At 41.8% G+C, this 16,025-nt stretch overlaps 1 protein-coding gene across 1 annotated transcript; it reads right to left on the bottom strand.

Moving 5' to 3' along the window:
* Window positions 1-750: 750 nt before the first annotated feature.
* Window positions 751-12,249, bottom strand: med1 (mediator complex subunit 1). Its single transcript, XM_004561333.3, has 16 exons — window positions 12,056-12,249; window positions 10,304-10,410; window positions 9,630-9,708; window positions 9,494-9,548; window positions 9,071-9,203; window positions 8,720-8,748; window positions 8,481-8,552; window positions 8,097-8,171; window positions 7,565-7,728; window positions 7,366-7,477; window positions 7,080-7,204; window positions 6,845-6,972; window positions 6,414-6,615; window positions 6,222-6,317; window positions 5,346-5,451; window positions 751-5,262 (listed from the first exon to the last, which is right to left on the bottom strand). The coding sequence occupies exons 1-16, from the start codon at window positions 12,174-12,176 to the stop codon at window positions 1,437-1,439; spliced, it is 5,430 nt and encodes a 1,809-aa protein (XP_004561390.1). The 5' UTR covers window positions 12,177-12,249; the 3' UTR covers window positions 751-1,436.
* Window positions 12,250-16,025: the final 3,776 nt, after the last annotated feature.

The raw sequence follows: 16,025 nt of genomic DNA on the forward strand, positions 1-16,025 counted from the left end.
CACACCATTACGCCACCCTCTTTTTCAGACCATTCACTTTAAACCCTCGAGACCAACAACTGTGCCACATTCAAAGTCCCTTCAGTCACTATTCTTCCTCATTCTGATGCTCAGTTTGAACTTCAGCAGGCCATCTACATGTATAAGTTCATGGAGTTGAGCTACCATCTTATTGGTTGATTAGATATTTGCTTTACTGAGTACACCTCAGCTGCTTGTTAAAGACTGTATGTCTTACATCTAATCATTTCACAAAGACAAAGCAGAAAATGCAATGACGAAAAAAAGAACGCACAGTGGCCATTTAATCTCTTTAGATTAAATGTCCACTGTGCATACAGTGATACACAGACGTTGCTTTGATTTAAATGTATCTGGAGCTACAAAGTCATACTACTTTATAGCACCAAATCAAAAAACTACACCAACTCATTCTGGCATATCTGTACTGTTAGGTCTTAATGCCGGTTAGTTTCCTAATAAGATTGCCTCAACACAAGTATTTTTTGCTGATATTAAACATGACAGTATAAACATCTCTTAGTTCTGTCAATTTGGAGGCTCAAAATGAGCCCATTATGAGCAAAGAAAAACCCTTTAGTTGCACTCTGAATCTACAAATCATCCTTTATAATACCTGTGAATAAAGATGTGAAAATCCACTTAACCTCCACACATTACCTTTGGGAAAATGACTCATTATAACGCACCCTGTAATTCTGCAGCCAGAAATAGAGCCTGATACACTGCTGCCATCTAGTGCCACATAGGGTTCACATGTGAAATTTTTATTCCAACCTTCAAAAACAATTCCAGTTATAAAAAATAACTGCATGTCTCTTTTACTCCACCATCAGCATCATCATCATCATCATTATCAGTTACAGTCTTTTTACCTTCACTAATTTACTCGTTAACAATTTAAAATGTATCAAAAATCTACAAATTTGAAGGTTTTGTGAAAAACAAGGCAAGTAAATGCTGTACCTTTCTGTCTTTACAATAACTTCCAATAGATGTCATACTGTATAATAGCAACCCATTGTTTTTTATGACAGAAGCAGAATGTACATGGATTACATGGATAAAGAAATGGGGAAACGTACTAAAAAAAAATAAAAACATCTGACATCACAGGAAAGACAAAAATGGTTAATTTCTCAATTCGGAGGTGGCTTTTTATGTGTAGTGTTCACATTCACATACACCTGGCATCCTAACCACCCCGACATCATACATCGGTATTCATACAGTAAAATACAAAACTAAAATACAGCTTTAACAGTTCAATGATCAGCTACAGAGCTTTAATATTCCTATATCCAGCTCTAATCTGCAGCTTGATTGAAATAAATAGAAGTTTACTTTACGTTTTAAAAGGAATGGGTTAAAATTTGACAACAAATGAGTGAAATCAAAGCACTTTCTACATCAAATTAAAGGTTGCCGGTGAGGGCTGAGTCCATGAGGTCATCATCTTCATTTCTCATATACATTGGGCTCGGCCGGGAAGGCCGATCTGAACTTAACATGGACAAAGATGAATCTGAAGCTGAGATGGGAGACCTTGACCAACTGTCCGATTTTATTGGATGAGAAGACGGCCCCATTGACATAGATTTCTTTTTCTCTTTGTCCCTGTCCCGTTCTCGGTCTCTGTCCCTCTCCCGTTCCCTCTCCTTCTGCTTCTTTTTCTCCTTCTTGTGTTTCTTATGTTTCTCACCTGAGCTAAGGGGAATAGAGCTCATGTAGTCCTGGGGAGGAAGTGGGCGCATGGTCTGGTCATCGTCCGAGCTGGGGCTGTTCTGGTGAGACTTTTCAGCCACTGAGCTGCTTCCTGACTCGCTCTCACTATCCTGGTTAAGTGGGGTATATCCTGGTGAGCGGCTGTGACTGGGGGAGGAGCGGTCATGTTTGGGAGTCGAGCCACTGAAGAGTGGAGAAGCTTTCAGGCTAGAAATCTGAGGACGCATATTGTCACCAGATCCTTCTCCTGCTTTCTGTAGGGTCACTTTAGCCTTGATACTTGGAGAGCCACCGTCTGGTTTGCTAATTATAATCTTGGCCAAAGCAGTCGAACCTACCCCACCTGTTTTTGGGTCCATCAACTTTTTATCCCCACTGCTCCCCCCTGACACTGACACTTTTGCCTTTGCCTCTTTATCAGACTTTTCCCGCTTATAGTCACCACTTTGAGAGGATGAGACATGCTTGGATGGTGCCATGTTTGAAGGCCCACTGGGAACATTTCCAGACCCACCGCCAGGAGTAGATGACGAACCAGCTCCCCCTACTGGTGGCCCTACCTCACAACCATCCTCCCCTACTCCTCCTCCTCCAACACTCTTCAGCTTGTCTATGACTGCTGTTAGAGAGGGTTTCTTGTTACGGCTAGGAGACTTTCCTTTGGCGTTTGGGTTATTTGCATTATTCTGGCCAGCCCCTCCACCACTGCCACCTCCACCCCCACTTGCACTGCCTCCTCCACCACCTCCACCACTTCCCCCTCCACCACTGCCATACTGAGACTGAGAGCCTCCTGAGAAGCCAACTGAACCTGAAGATGACGAGGAACTGGAGGATGATGAAGAAGATGAAGAACCAGATGAAGAGCTTCCCCCAGCTGGTTTCTGTGAGCTCATGCCTCCACCAGAAGAAGACTTGGACCCTCCGGAGCTGCCACCTCCTGAGCCCATGGGGGATTTGGCCTTGGAAGAAGGTGGAGTTCCTGGAACCTGGGACTGCTGCATCTTCATAGGGGAGGATAATTTTTCACCAGAGCTACTGGAACGAGAATGGGAAGGTGAAATGTTGGGCTTTATGTTGGGATTCATAAGTGAACCAGGAGGCTTGCCCCCCTGAGGCTTAACTTTATTACTACTTCCTATTCCTCCGCCAGTACCTCCAGGCCCAGACAGGCCATGTTTGGTGATTGGTGAAGATCCTGGCTTGCCAACACCCATCCCTTGGGAGGAGCCTTTAGACTGGGATGGCCCACTTCCTCCACTCCCTGGTTTGGAGCTGTTGCCTTGTGTCATGGAGCCTTCCTTGGATTTGATCTTTCCAGAGGACGATGAGTGTGAATGATGGCTTTTGCTGCTGCTGGTTCCTCCAGTTCCTCCTGTGCTGCTTGTGGCTGAACTGCTGGAGGTGTATCCACTATGGGAAGAGGTTTTGCCCCCAGTTATGGTCCCTTTGGGGATCTGAATAGTGATTTTGGGAATTGGAGGTGTGGCACCTCCAGGGGGGGTTTGTGACCGTCCTGAGCTACCAGGAGACTTGGAACCGCCTCCACTTATGCTGCTACCAGAGCCTGAGCCACCACTAGGTGGTGTATAAGGCCGTCCCCCTGAGCTGTGAGAAGGGGATTTTCCATCAGGATCGAGCTTTTTGCGTTTGGGAGGTTTATCTTTAGATTTTCCCTCACTGGATGGCGTCCTGCTACGCTTCACCTGTTTTCCCTCTGTTGAGCTGCTCCCGATTCCCATCCCAGAACTGCTCCCACCGCTGCCCCCATTCTCATCTTTTGGCCGCATGAGAACCTGTTGTTGTTTAACTTTTGGTTCACCAGATGCTCCTCCAAGGCCCATGCTCAAAAGGGGGCTCTGGGACCCTCCACCATGTGTGTCTCCTAAATCAGGAGCTTGTCCCAGAAGTGGTTTACCACTACCACTGTTGCCTCCAAACACCATCCCAATATCAAAAGGCTCCTTTAGTGAAGGCTCTGGAGTGCTCTGTCCATGTGGAGTAGGATTTTGAGGCGTTCCTGATGGGGTATTCTGCTGGCTACCTCCCCCAAAACTCTTGACAAGGTCCATGTCTCCATCAGCACTTGGAGAACTGTCATCAAAGTAGCTCTGGGAGAAACCATGGCCTGAGGTAAGAAGGTCAGGGTTGAAGTCCGCGGCATCAGGGAAGAAGTTGGTAGAAGAAGAGTCACTGGTGGGAGTGGTAACAGTTCCGGCCGCCTCAGCAATCAGGTCAGCGGGGTCTGTGAAGGGATTCTCATTGCTGTTGGTATTGAAAATATCTGCTGAGTCAAACACTGCACTACCCTGACCTGAACTCGAAGAGTCACGGATAGGGGTACCTAGTGCGCCTCCATCCTCCCCACCGCTGCCCATTAGATGCTGCCCATGGCTCCCACCACTGCCTTTGCCAGTTTGTTCAGGTAAATCTGACAAGATTTCTGTGATATCAGGTCCAATACTATCAGAGCTGGAGAGACGGACCATACGAGGTGGTACGGTACCTGGTGGCTGCTGTTGCTGAGACTGGACATGAGACTGTGAATAAGGCATGCTGGGACCAGATGGTGGTGTTCCACACTGGCTTGGTGCAGGAGTAATGCTATGGGGCGTGTCTAAGCCATCACTGGTCAGGTTAACATCATAGATAGAATTCTGAGATGCGTCCACATCCATAGAGAGGAGCTCACGGTGGAAATCATCCTCGTGAGTGACTTGATGGTGCTGGTGGTGCTGTGGCATGGAAGATGACTGTTGAGATTTCATGCCTAAGCTACCGCCTCCAACACCAGCAGCTGTTCCAGGCAGCATGCCACCCTTTTCATTCCCCCGTGGGCGCTTCTTTTTTCCCTTCGTGCTACCTCCAGGGCAGGTTCCGCCCATGCCTTCTGTCCGTGGAGAACCAGAAGAATTCTGTCTCTCTAATGGACTAGACCCATACAGGGAAGCAAAATCTTGAGTGGGATTGTCTTTCAACAAGTTCATCAGCATGGGGTGATTCTTGGTGTTGCTGGCAGGGGAAGATGTTGGAGGTGGAGTTTGGTGGGGCTGTGGTGCATTCTGGGAGCTGGGACTAGAACCCACACTTCCAGTTATCTGTAACAGACTTGTTAGTATGGGATTTTGTGTGACTTTGCTATAGTCATCTGAATGGCCTTGACCTTGCTGCTGTTGTTGCTGCATCTGTTGCTGGCTAGCCACAGCTCCTGGGGTTAGGCACTCTCCTCCTTGAGCTTGCCTGTCAGTTCGGGACATCCCATACAGAGAAGTGATTGGACCTGTAAAATTGGGCCCTCCTCCAGTAGGTGTGTTGCCCCCTGTAAGCCCAGGCAGTCCCATGGGATTAGATCCATCAGCTGTTACCATATTATAGGTGGGACTACCAGAGGGTGGAAGGTTGTTTTTCACCATAGTCTCCACGGTTTGTGCAATTAGGGAAAGGGCTGGAGTGTCTGCTTGAATGGTTTCTGCTTTCCTTCGAATTGCTCTCATGGTTACAGGGATGGACATGCATCTACAAGAGGAAGGAAACAATTACCAACCATGTACTAAACTGTGCATAACCACACAGTTATGGTGTTATGGTGAGTATCTCACCTCTGGACCACTTTGGTGATGAATTCATCAGTGCAGATTAGAGCATCTGACACTCCTTTATATAGCTTGCAGGATACCTGTCTGGAGTCAATCACCTCCATCACCACTAAAGGAAAAAGATCACATAGAATAGAGTTACACAAAAAACAAAAGATATTCCAGCAGATTAACACATGAACCCCTTTAGACTGCAATCTACTCCAAAGCTAAAAGTGTAAAGTGGCTGCCTGCTAATCAACCTTGAAGTGACTTAGAGGATTTTTTTTTTCAGTCAACATTTTATATTAGCCAACAGTGAAAAGACAGACAGCAAACATAGGTTTGAGATAAAGGTTCAACATGCTGCAGTCATGTGTTGAGTCCTCCAGTTAAAATAATAAATACCAGTTTAGCTGAACTTTAACGCAATGGCAATTTTATAAAAACTTTGCAATTGTTGGTTTTGTGTTTCTGGGCAATGAGTTGGGGAAACCTTTATATACTCAACCAAAGATAATTTACCATGTAAAAAAACAGTTCTCTGTAAAACCACTATACAATCAGAAAAGACCAATTTCCCACATAATTAATTAATATCAACCACTCCAACAGTGTCACATCAATTTCAGTAGTCAGAACTTCTGACTTAAAAATGAATATATGAAATATAAACAAATTAAAGTTCAACTTCAAGCTCTCTATCAGGATTTCAAGTATTTGTAGCAAGTGACTACTGGGGAGAAAAAAAAAGTAGTATAAAGACATTTGTGTCAAATCCACTTGTTACAAAACATCATGTTTGCTGTGATGTTTTTTTAAATGCATCTATCTTAGTGAAACACCTTTATTCCCCGAAACCTCCCAAAAAAAAAAAAAAGAGCAAAAGTATGTGCTTACCACAGACCAGGGACTCATTCACTGGATGCTGGAAAGAAACGCTGAAACTTGAGTCAGTAAGAGGACACACCTCAAACTGCAGCAGGCCTGCACTGTCTGAAATAACAATGACACTTATTATAAGTAATTTAATATGATAGAAAACAGAGCACATGTTAATAAGATAAATACAGGAAATCAGAAGCCACCTACCTTCTTTGATAGAAGTCCGCTTCACACAGCTGCCAATCAAGGTGTTATAGGCTGCCTGATGCCGAATGATATCCAACAAGAATGGTACTTGTGCCGGGTGGCGGAAGGGGATCTTGGACACCAGTGCTCCTTGAAGAGATCGACCATCTTGCACTGGAGCATCGCCATTCAGGAAGTAACAGTGCTGCTGATCAGGTAACACCTTAGACAGCAAAATAGAAGTTTTCAGATACTTCCAATGACAGAAATTGTGATAATTGTGATATATAAATACAAGTAATGGAGACAATTCTAAAGCCAAAAGAAGAGGTTGGGGGTAACCACCGAGGGTGGACAGACCTTTAACTAAACCAAATAATGTGCAAGTTGAAAGATTCTAGAGATTTACAACACATCGCTGATATTTGTGGAGGCAAGTAATGTCTGCTCACAGAATAAAAGTGCATGTTGTGTGGGGGTGGAGGCTGGGAGCTGCCCTCCTCAAGACGTTGGAGCTGGCTCTGGACAATTAACTGGTAGAGAGGTGACAAGATTGGTGGGGTCTCAAACACTGGGATGGCTGGGGGAAAAATTGACAGAGATTAAGGTTAAACCGTTCAAATAAAGAATAATATTTTCTATGTGTGTTAATGAATAGTGAATACAACATGCATTAGGTAAACTCACAAGTAGCATTGCCCATCCTCTGGATAAAAGAGAGTGAAAAGGGTGTGGGTTGGTTCATCTTAAGGAAAAAACAAGCTGGCAGGTCCACACAGTTGGAGTTGGTCACAGTGGAAAAGGAAGGTGTCCTAAAATAAAGAGAAAAAAATCAATTACCCATGATAACTGCCTAATATTTGCAAGAGTGGTGAATTTGTAAACAATTCCCAGTATAGCATAATTGCAGGTTTTACACAGATTAGAGTTGCTCACTGGAGGACTTTGTAAACACTGGTGAACATGTTCTTACCCCTTGTTGTCAACAGGGTGGGATCCTGTGATCAGTGGAGCAATTGGGAGCTTATAGACAGAGGAGGTTCCTTCAATTGTAACAGAGACACTGACACCCAGAGAGCGCGGCACTGTAACAACAAGCATCCAGTAAGTTACATAGGTCGTGACTGGTAGATGATTCTTGATAAGGTCATCAATGCCCTGCATGCACTTGCCATTGTTGTCCATTAGGTTGAGCTGTGTGCCTGTTCCCTCTTCAAATATGTCATAAGGGGACACATAGCACTGGAGAGAAACAAGGTGACCACCACTTCTGGCTGTCAGCAAGCCCACACTCCCATGCAGAATAGTTTCTACTGTATTAGCATTGGTAGCTAACCTAAAAAACATAAAAACAAAGAAGACTGCATTAAAATAGAGATGATCAAATTAAGTGCTTCGGTCATAATTATTAATTTATACAATTTAGGCAAATGTACAGAGATACAGTCTCTTATAATAAGAGGTGACCCTTGCGATCTTTAACAATAGGTGTCCCAACACCTCATAAAATTAGTGTACTTAGTCTTTTAACAGTACCACAGGTTCAAACTGATTAAATCTTCAGGGATTTATTATTTAACATGCATTTTCTAGAAGCACATACATATAGCATACAACCAAAGTCCTCAGAAATGTGATGAATATGAAAAGTCCAAAGATCCCAAAGGCAACTTAAACAGTAAATCAAAGACTTATTGAACTTACCTAAACATGTGCATCATCTTTGTAAGATCAAGCTCCAAAGACTGGAGTGCTATGTACATCTTGGTTTTCAGTTTACTGATACACAGAAAGGAAATATTATTAGACATATGAAAACAATATTCAGAGATGTATGGCATATGCATCTTATAAAAAAAATAATATCACTAATCTGGTCTTTGATTGCTTTCTTTTCAGCTCTCCTGTCTCTCAGCAGTTAAAAAGCCTAAATACATTACATATTCATAACTCAACAATTTAAGAAAAGATAATTTTCATAATCTGGAAGATAGCACATGTAAATTCAATTTTATACGTGGAACGAAATATCTACTCGTGCTTTTAGATAAGCCTAAACCAAACGTCAAAGCCTGCAAGCCTACTTACTTGTCTCCAGGAAGCTTGTATAAATCAACAAGTCCCTTGAGATGTTTAGAAAACTCTTCAAAGTTCTTTTCCCTGTTAAAAAGAAAACAAAAGTGGCTCAATCAGCTATTAAACAGGAATCTCTAACAGGTAACTGCAATTTTAACTTTTAATCATTAACAGAAATGAAACACCATGCACTACAGGTTTGTCTCTTATCATCCACAAGAGTTTCAATTACACATGTGCTTTCTACTCACCTTAAATGCTGAAAAAGCTCAGGACAACTCTGTGACCAAAAATTAAATGCAAAAAAAGATTACTGAATCTTCACTAGTGGAATTAGATTAATGTAATTTGCCTCTCCCAGTCACACAAGCCTAGAGACCAGTTGGCAACCCACGGCAACCACTGGTTGTAAGGGAAAATATGTGTATTCCAAACGGTTGCCAAAGATTCCTGGCACTGCGCTTTATTGGAAACCTCCTTGTGATTGGTTAGTTTTTTTCCTAGCAGGTGGAGGTTGCAATGGTGCACTGAATGGTCTCTAGACCTGTGTTACCAAGGCCTTCTATTACTAATTTATGGAACTACATAGTGATTAGACTGACCGTGGGGCTTTCTCCTTGATGAGCCACTTTAACATCCACTAGCTGGCCACTGGTGTCTAGCTGCACCTCCACATAAAACATGTCCATTGTGATGTAGCACTCCGTTCCAGAGGGACTCAGGTGGGAGCCCAGCCTGCATAAACAAGACAAAAAAAATTGACAAAATAATGCTATGACGTTTCTATACTCCATTTCCTGTTGTGCTTTAGCTAAAACAGTTTTAGTATATTGGAATGGATAAATGCCATCAAAACTGTAAAATAAAGAACATCATGCAATGTGTTGTATGTAGCCCTCCTAACCAATAAAGAAGCTCATTCTCATTTGAAATATTAAACTAAAGGTTTTTCAACCTAAGCACTGAAAGCTTCCACTGCTTTCAGTGCTTAGGTTTACCGGCCTCGGTAACTGTAAGAGACTCACATGTTTTGTCGAGCAATGGATTCCAGACGATCTGTCATGGAGGGAAGTGATGAGACTGAAAAAGAAAGCAGTTTGTTTTTCTAAACAAAAAGGTCAACTCGCTCTCCCTTGTGTTTCAATCAACTGACGTCCTCACCTTTCAAAGCTCTCTGCAGGGTCTCCAGACAGTTGAGCAGGAGCTGGTGACCTGCTGCATTCATCACACCACGTTTCTCCTGGGACACATTATGTGGAAAGAAAGAGAAAGTTCATAAAACAAAAAATGTGCTTAATCAACAAGATCTAAAATTTGTTTTCCACCTGCTCCACTGGGTTCAAGAATGTAAATTCATTACAGCTTTACTTATCCAGAAGCTAAGTTACTGAAGAATATACCTTTTATGCAATTATATGTTTAATGACATTAAATGTGTTCTCTGTTGTGATTACTTGTTACATTGTGACCTGATGTGGGATTGTTAAGTAAATAGATGGGTCATGATGGGTATTGTGTGTGTTTATAATGTTGTTAAGGCCTTCTAAAACTGGTATATTATACCACTGTAGAATATATTGTATGACTTTCCCCTTAAAGTCTTTCTAAGTCATGAAAACACTTGGTTTTTTTGTAGAGCTAAACTGCACCACTAGGTGGTGCCTATTACTGTTTCAAGAAATGGAGTTGAGGATGTTTTTCGCTTTCTATTCACAAAGGCACCACAGATTTTATCATAAGGGCCTTGCTGCAGATGCCTCTTTCCTGGCTTTACTGATGTAAAATAATGCTTTTGAAATTTGTACAAATCACTTGTAGAAAGGTCTCTCTCTCACCATAGCCTGACGAACAACCTTGCAGGTCTCCTGCCATGGCCGGGAAGCATTGTGTTTGGCATGAAGCCTCTCCAGCAGAGCAGCCATGCGACTCTGCTTCTCTGCTTCTAAATAAAAAAGAAATACATGCATTTAGATAACTTTTAAGCAAATTTCATACACTTATTCTGTTCTGCATTTTAAAAGAGGTTTATGATCTTTTTTGCCACCCAGAATAACCATATTTATGTAATAAAAGTACTTAAACTAGAACAAGACAAAGTTTTTACTATTCCTCTAGGCAAAAACTAATTTCATCAAACAAACACATTTTTTTGTCAGTTTAACAGCTGCAGTTTGAGTTGCTGTTAAGCTATATTGTATATCTTTATGGGCGTTTCTATTATCCTTGTTATTCTGAGAAAAACACAACCACAAACTATACTGTTTAGAAATAATTTTGGTTAATCCACACCTGTGTGAAAGGCTATACAAAAACTTCCCGTTCAAACTTCTATGTGGCATTTGTCTAAGAAGTGGTAAACATTGTAAAGCTACATGTGGTAACTTCAATGTTTTAAGGCAATAAAAACAACAAAACAAAACTTAAAGAAATAAAATATCAACTTAACACACACAAACACATTTTTTTTAGTGTAACTTTATGAGGAAAAAAAAGTTTTGTGCGTGTTTTTGAATGTAGATCAGCAGGAATCCCAAAAAGTGGATTCTGTTCTGAATGTAGCATTTTCAGCGGGAGAAGCAGTTTGTCACTCATCCACGTGACTTCTTCAGTCTCAGCTGACTGCAGTTTTCCTCAACCTTACAAAAAGTACATTTGTTTAATGACATGACCACTAATCAAAGACCATTGATCAATGATAGATAGATAGATAGATAGATAGATAGATAGATCTCAGCCAATCCTGGTGGACCAAGGTCTAATAGTGTTGTAGGCATTATCATCATTTACGTATTTCAAACAAATTGGAAGCCAAATGTGTACTGTAACAAATATAAGTATAAAAATACTTTCTTTCCTCTATATTTTCAAGAGTGACCTGAGAGCATGACAACAACATCATTATCATCATCTATGTCCCACTTGTACTATTTGTGTTCCAGGCAGATGTCTCACGTAGGTAGGCGACTGGCATGATTTTTATACATTAGCTGGTTGGTAGGATTTGTCAGCTCTTTGGAAAAATAACAAAAATAACAAAAAAAACAACAACTTTTAATAAAAGTTTTGGGATCCTTTTACCAGACTGTTAGTCTAGGATGTCTAGTGTTGTCAAAACATGTCGATAATGAGCTATTACAATGTTGCAGCTTATTACACAGTTTGCCAAACTGATGGACAGACTGGCATTTTTTGCTCTACACACTGAATAGGTAAGCAAAACTTCTGTGGTGTTTATATTTTCAGAGCCTTGTTTTGCACGACCTACCTATCATCAGTGTTTGCAGAAAGTTGACGTTAGCAAGTTGCTAACGTTAGCCGTTAGCTGATTACAGATAGGCAACTAACGTGACTTTAAGCGCACCAAAAAATAACACCAATCCTTGTACAGATAAGCCGCACTTATCAATCTGGAGTTATTGTGTGTATATGGTACCCACAGATGGATTTCAAATCTATAAAAAATACGGAAAAAGCAGCAGTACTCGCCAACATAGTGGGCTGATTTAGCAGTTAGCCATTGATAGCCCAAGTCCCAAAATAAATTATCAGTAAAGCAACGAAAAATAAAGCACGAGTCGCGTTCTTACCCGTTACTTCTTCGGTTTTAACCCGATCGCCATGAGTCTGATTTCCTCCCTGCTGAACTGAAACAGAAAGTTCCCTCGCAGGGCTGCAGCTCTGCATAGAAACACCAGGCCCCGCCGCCATTGTACCCCCCTGCTCCACTTCGACTTCCCCGCTTCAGGTTCCTAGCATCCCTTCCGGGCTTCCGTACTACTAACTCGTCATAGCAAGAGAGGAACAGCGATTTTTTTTTTCTCTTGGGTGAGTCCTTTCTCTATTTGTGTGTATTCTCCAGACTTTTTTTTATTTTTTTTTATTTTATGTATCAATTTTGTTTGCATGTTTGTGTGTATATATAACATACACGAGCACATTTAAAATAGTATAAACATTTTAAGGTTCCGACTTACCATTTTGCACGTTGTAACAATTACTTTGGGTTATTTATCACAACGTTTCCAGGAGAAACGAAACAGCTGCCTTTATCGCTTCAAAAATAAAAGCCTTTTCAGCTTATAGTAAGACAGTGTCAAAATTAATACTGCAGATGGCGTACGGTCGCTGTGAGTAAATGATTCATGATTTGCCAACAGCAACTAACAGGCAAAATCCAAAGGAAGGTTGAAATAATCATGTAAATAATGCACTACATTACTAATGGTTTTTTGTTTGTTTGTTTGTTTGTTTGTTCCTACTGTTGCCCTCTACTATAAAGCAGTCAGAGAAATAGGCCGTTTAATCAAGCAGTAGATTAAAAAAAAAAAAAGATTAAAGAGCAAAAGCATCCATGCCTTGCACACACAAGCACATACTACAGGCACACACCTGAGCCTATTGTACAGCTGAGCCTGTGGCAGAGTGCTCTCTAGGGAGGATTTTCCCACCAACCATTATGACCTGCCTAAGAGGAAAGCACGGGGTGTGTGCGTGAATAGGATTCATGTGCATTTGTGCATATGCAAAGATGTATTTGTGAACATGGGTAGGCTATAAAGCAGTATGCACACAAACACAGGAGATAGCTATAGACAGCAGTGGAAATGGAGTGGGACCAGATTGGCATCGTCTGAGACAGTAGACAGACCCACAGATAGACATGAGAAAAGAGGGGAGGTGCCGCTGTGTAATTGATGTGCCCACCAGGAGCTTTAGCTGGCTGCCTGGCATGGAAGAGGAGTTGGGCACTGCTGCCAAGACAGCAGTAGGAAAAAGGAAAAGGAGGCACGGGCCTTAGGGAGCACAGTAGCAGGCTGAAACCATGCCCATCAATCAGAGGCTAGTTCACCTTGCCATGCCAAGCGGGACCTCCCTCTGTGCCGAGGGATGGCGTGGCACAGGGAGTGAGGCTGGCACCGGTGTTAAACCTTCCCTAATCCTCCTGGTGGGTGTATCAGTGCCACGTCCGAATGGCAGCAGAGTGGGCAGAGCCAGGCATGAGAAAAAAAGAGAAAGTTCAACCCCTGTGCTGAGAAACGCTTCTCTGCATGTTGTTAACATGATGGAAAAATGTTCACATTGTCTCAACTACAAAATGAATGCCACAGTGGCTAAAGAAAACCCCAAAGTAAAACAACAACAACAGCAGTAAAAAAAAAAAAAAAATCTAAGAACTGTCACATTAATCAGAAAAGGTATTATCTCATGAGGCATTATTGGCAGTACATTTTTGACACAATAATACACATTACAAATTTTACATTTAGGCCAAATTTACATTGCTTCTTTGCACATTTTGAGTCCTCCGATCCATTTATTATCACATTTTATTATTTTATGAATAGATAAAACATACACACACACATGTGAACACATACATACGCTCCAAGTGCACTGCTATGCAACATTTCTACACACTTTAAATGTTTAGGTGCTCGTTCATCATATGGCACCATTAGGGTGTAGCCTAACAGAGCCCCAAAATCATTTCGCAGCTTGACAACTACACAGAATATACAACCAAAGTCACGAAGAACTTTCTTCAGCAAGACAAACAAGGAGTCCTGCAACAGATGGTATGACCTCCACAAAACACTGGTCTCAACATCACTGAGTCAGGGTGGAACTGAATAAAGAAGCAGAAGCTAATGAGACAGCCTAAATCAACAGAAGATACTTACCTTGGCACATGCTTAAAGGCAAATGTTAGACATACCCATTAATCCGATTCAGCTTTTTTCTGCTTTCCGCATTCGGTGCAAAGATGTGTCATTATTTTAAAAGAAACCTGATTTTACATCCAGTACACAAAAGATTTGCATAATATGTGTGTATGCATACATATAATATACATATTATATGTATGCATACACCTACATATAGGCTGTATGTGTGGGGTGGTGAACATATATATACTGTATGTCAACCACTAATTTTCAGTGTTTTTACATTTTGTATATTTTCACAGTGTTGTTGTGTAGAACATCTCCTTATACACATGTATTTGATTTCCTCTGCATGTTTCCAGCTTTAACACAGGGGATGAAGATGTGTGAACAGCTTGGCAACCTTATTGAGCGCTTTGAAGTTAACTACCCTCCTTCTTTTTTTCCCTACAGCCTCTCTTGGTGAACTCTCATATTACCTGCAATGAATAAAGATAAATTATTTGATGCATGCATGCCTCCTTGAAAATTCATAGCCATCAGACAAATTAAGCATACAATGCAATCAGCGCACTTTCTATATGGTTTGGCGGTGGGTTTAGAAGCGGCCTTATTAAGATGCTCTTGTACAAATGTGCCAGACAAAAAAGGAATCAACTGAGCTTTTTGCTTTCCACCTATCGTACAAGTTTGAGATCAGTGAGCCTGAAGGCTGGAAGCAATCCAGAAAACAGTGAAGCATTATCAGGACACAGTTTCTGCTTCTTTGGCACCGAGTGCCTTGAAGTGCTCGGGCAGCTGGGAAGACTAGAGGGGGGAGGGTGGTGAGGGAAGAGTAAGAGACAAGGAGCGGGAGAGAGAAAGGAGGGGTTAGCCCTATAGGACCATTTGTGATGAGGCTCATTTGCACAACGGCACTTAATTGGCTACAACAATTAATTAATGTGTTGGAAAGTTGGCACAAAAAGTTCATTTAAGAGGGTTTTAATAAGCAATTAGGGAGAAGTAACCAGTGAGGTAGAAGCAAGCGCAAAAAATAGACGTAAAAAACTCTAAATGTATAAACTTCCAACTAGGTCTTTTTGGGAATAATGTGCCATATCTGGAAAGCAGGATGCGGTTTGCTATTATGGGTAGTTATGACGCATCCCATTGTGAGCGCTGATGACATTAAAATACATTATTTTTACCCCATACTTTTATAACCCCACATGTTAATGGCACCCACTTTCCAAAAACAGCATTGTCTCCTCTCCCCTTCATTCTCCCTCCCACTGTCTGCCTCCCTCTCTCTCATTCTCACTCTGTGTATGAAATATCGCATGACTAATGAGTGGAGCAGGTTGAAATCCTGGGGAAGATGTCCTTGGAAGACGAATGCATTTTCAGCAGAATAATTAACTTAATTAACAAATTCACATGCATATTCATCAGCCTATTAATGTCTCCTCTGTGCGGCTTGATGAGCAGTGGGGTAATAACCATCTCATTTGCATAGCCTGTTCACACGACTCTCCGTTTAAAGACAAAATAAGGAAAGGAAGAGCGCGGGAGGAAGAAGGAAGAGAGAAACTGGAAAAGGAGATGACACGTAGAAAACAAGGGAGAGGCTCAGCAGGGTAACACGCAGAGGTGAGGCAGTGATGCAGCCTGGTTGGAAATAGGCAAACATTTATATTTTGACTGATAGGTGACATGAGGAGTGGTGACAAAAATGAGCCCAGATGAAGGGGCTTTCTCATCCCTCCAGTCAACCTTGTAGCTTCCCTCTCCTCATCACCACTTCCTAGCATTAATGCCTTAACATTATATCTCCTCAAAGCTGCAGCAAGTGCGCTTTTGCTTTTTAATGACCCTCTTAGTCTCATAGTGAAGTCACAGTACACTAATA

The sequence above is a fragment of the Maylandia zebra genome, linkage group LG8 (genome assembly GCF_041146795.1).
Source record: "Maylandia zebra isolate NMK-2024a linkage group LG8, Mzebra_GT3a, whole genome shotgun sequence".
NCBI classification, from domain to species: domain Eukaryota; kingdom Metazoa; phylum Chordata; class Actinopteri; order Cichliformes; family Cichlidae; genus Maylandia; species Maylandia zebra.

Coding starts and splice junctions, on each gene's coding strand:
- med1 (XM_004561333.3), bottom strand. CDS start 12,176: ATGGCGGCGGGGCCTGGTGTTTCTATGCAGAGCTGCAGCCCTGCGAGG. Junction 8,553..8,719: donor GAGCTTTTTCAGCATTTAAG/GTGAGTAGAAAG, acceptor TCTTTTTAACAG/GGAAAAGAACTTTGAAGAGT. Junction 7,729..8,096: donor AAGATGATGCACATGTTTAG/GTAAGTTCAATA, acceptor TATGTTTTTTAG/GTTAGCTACCAATGCTAATA.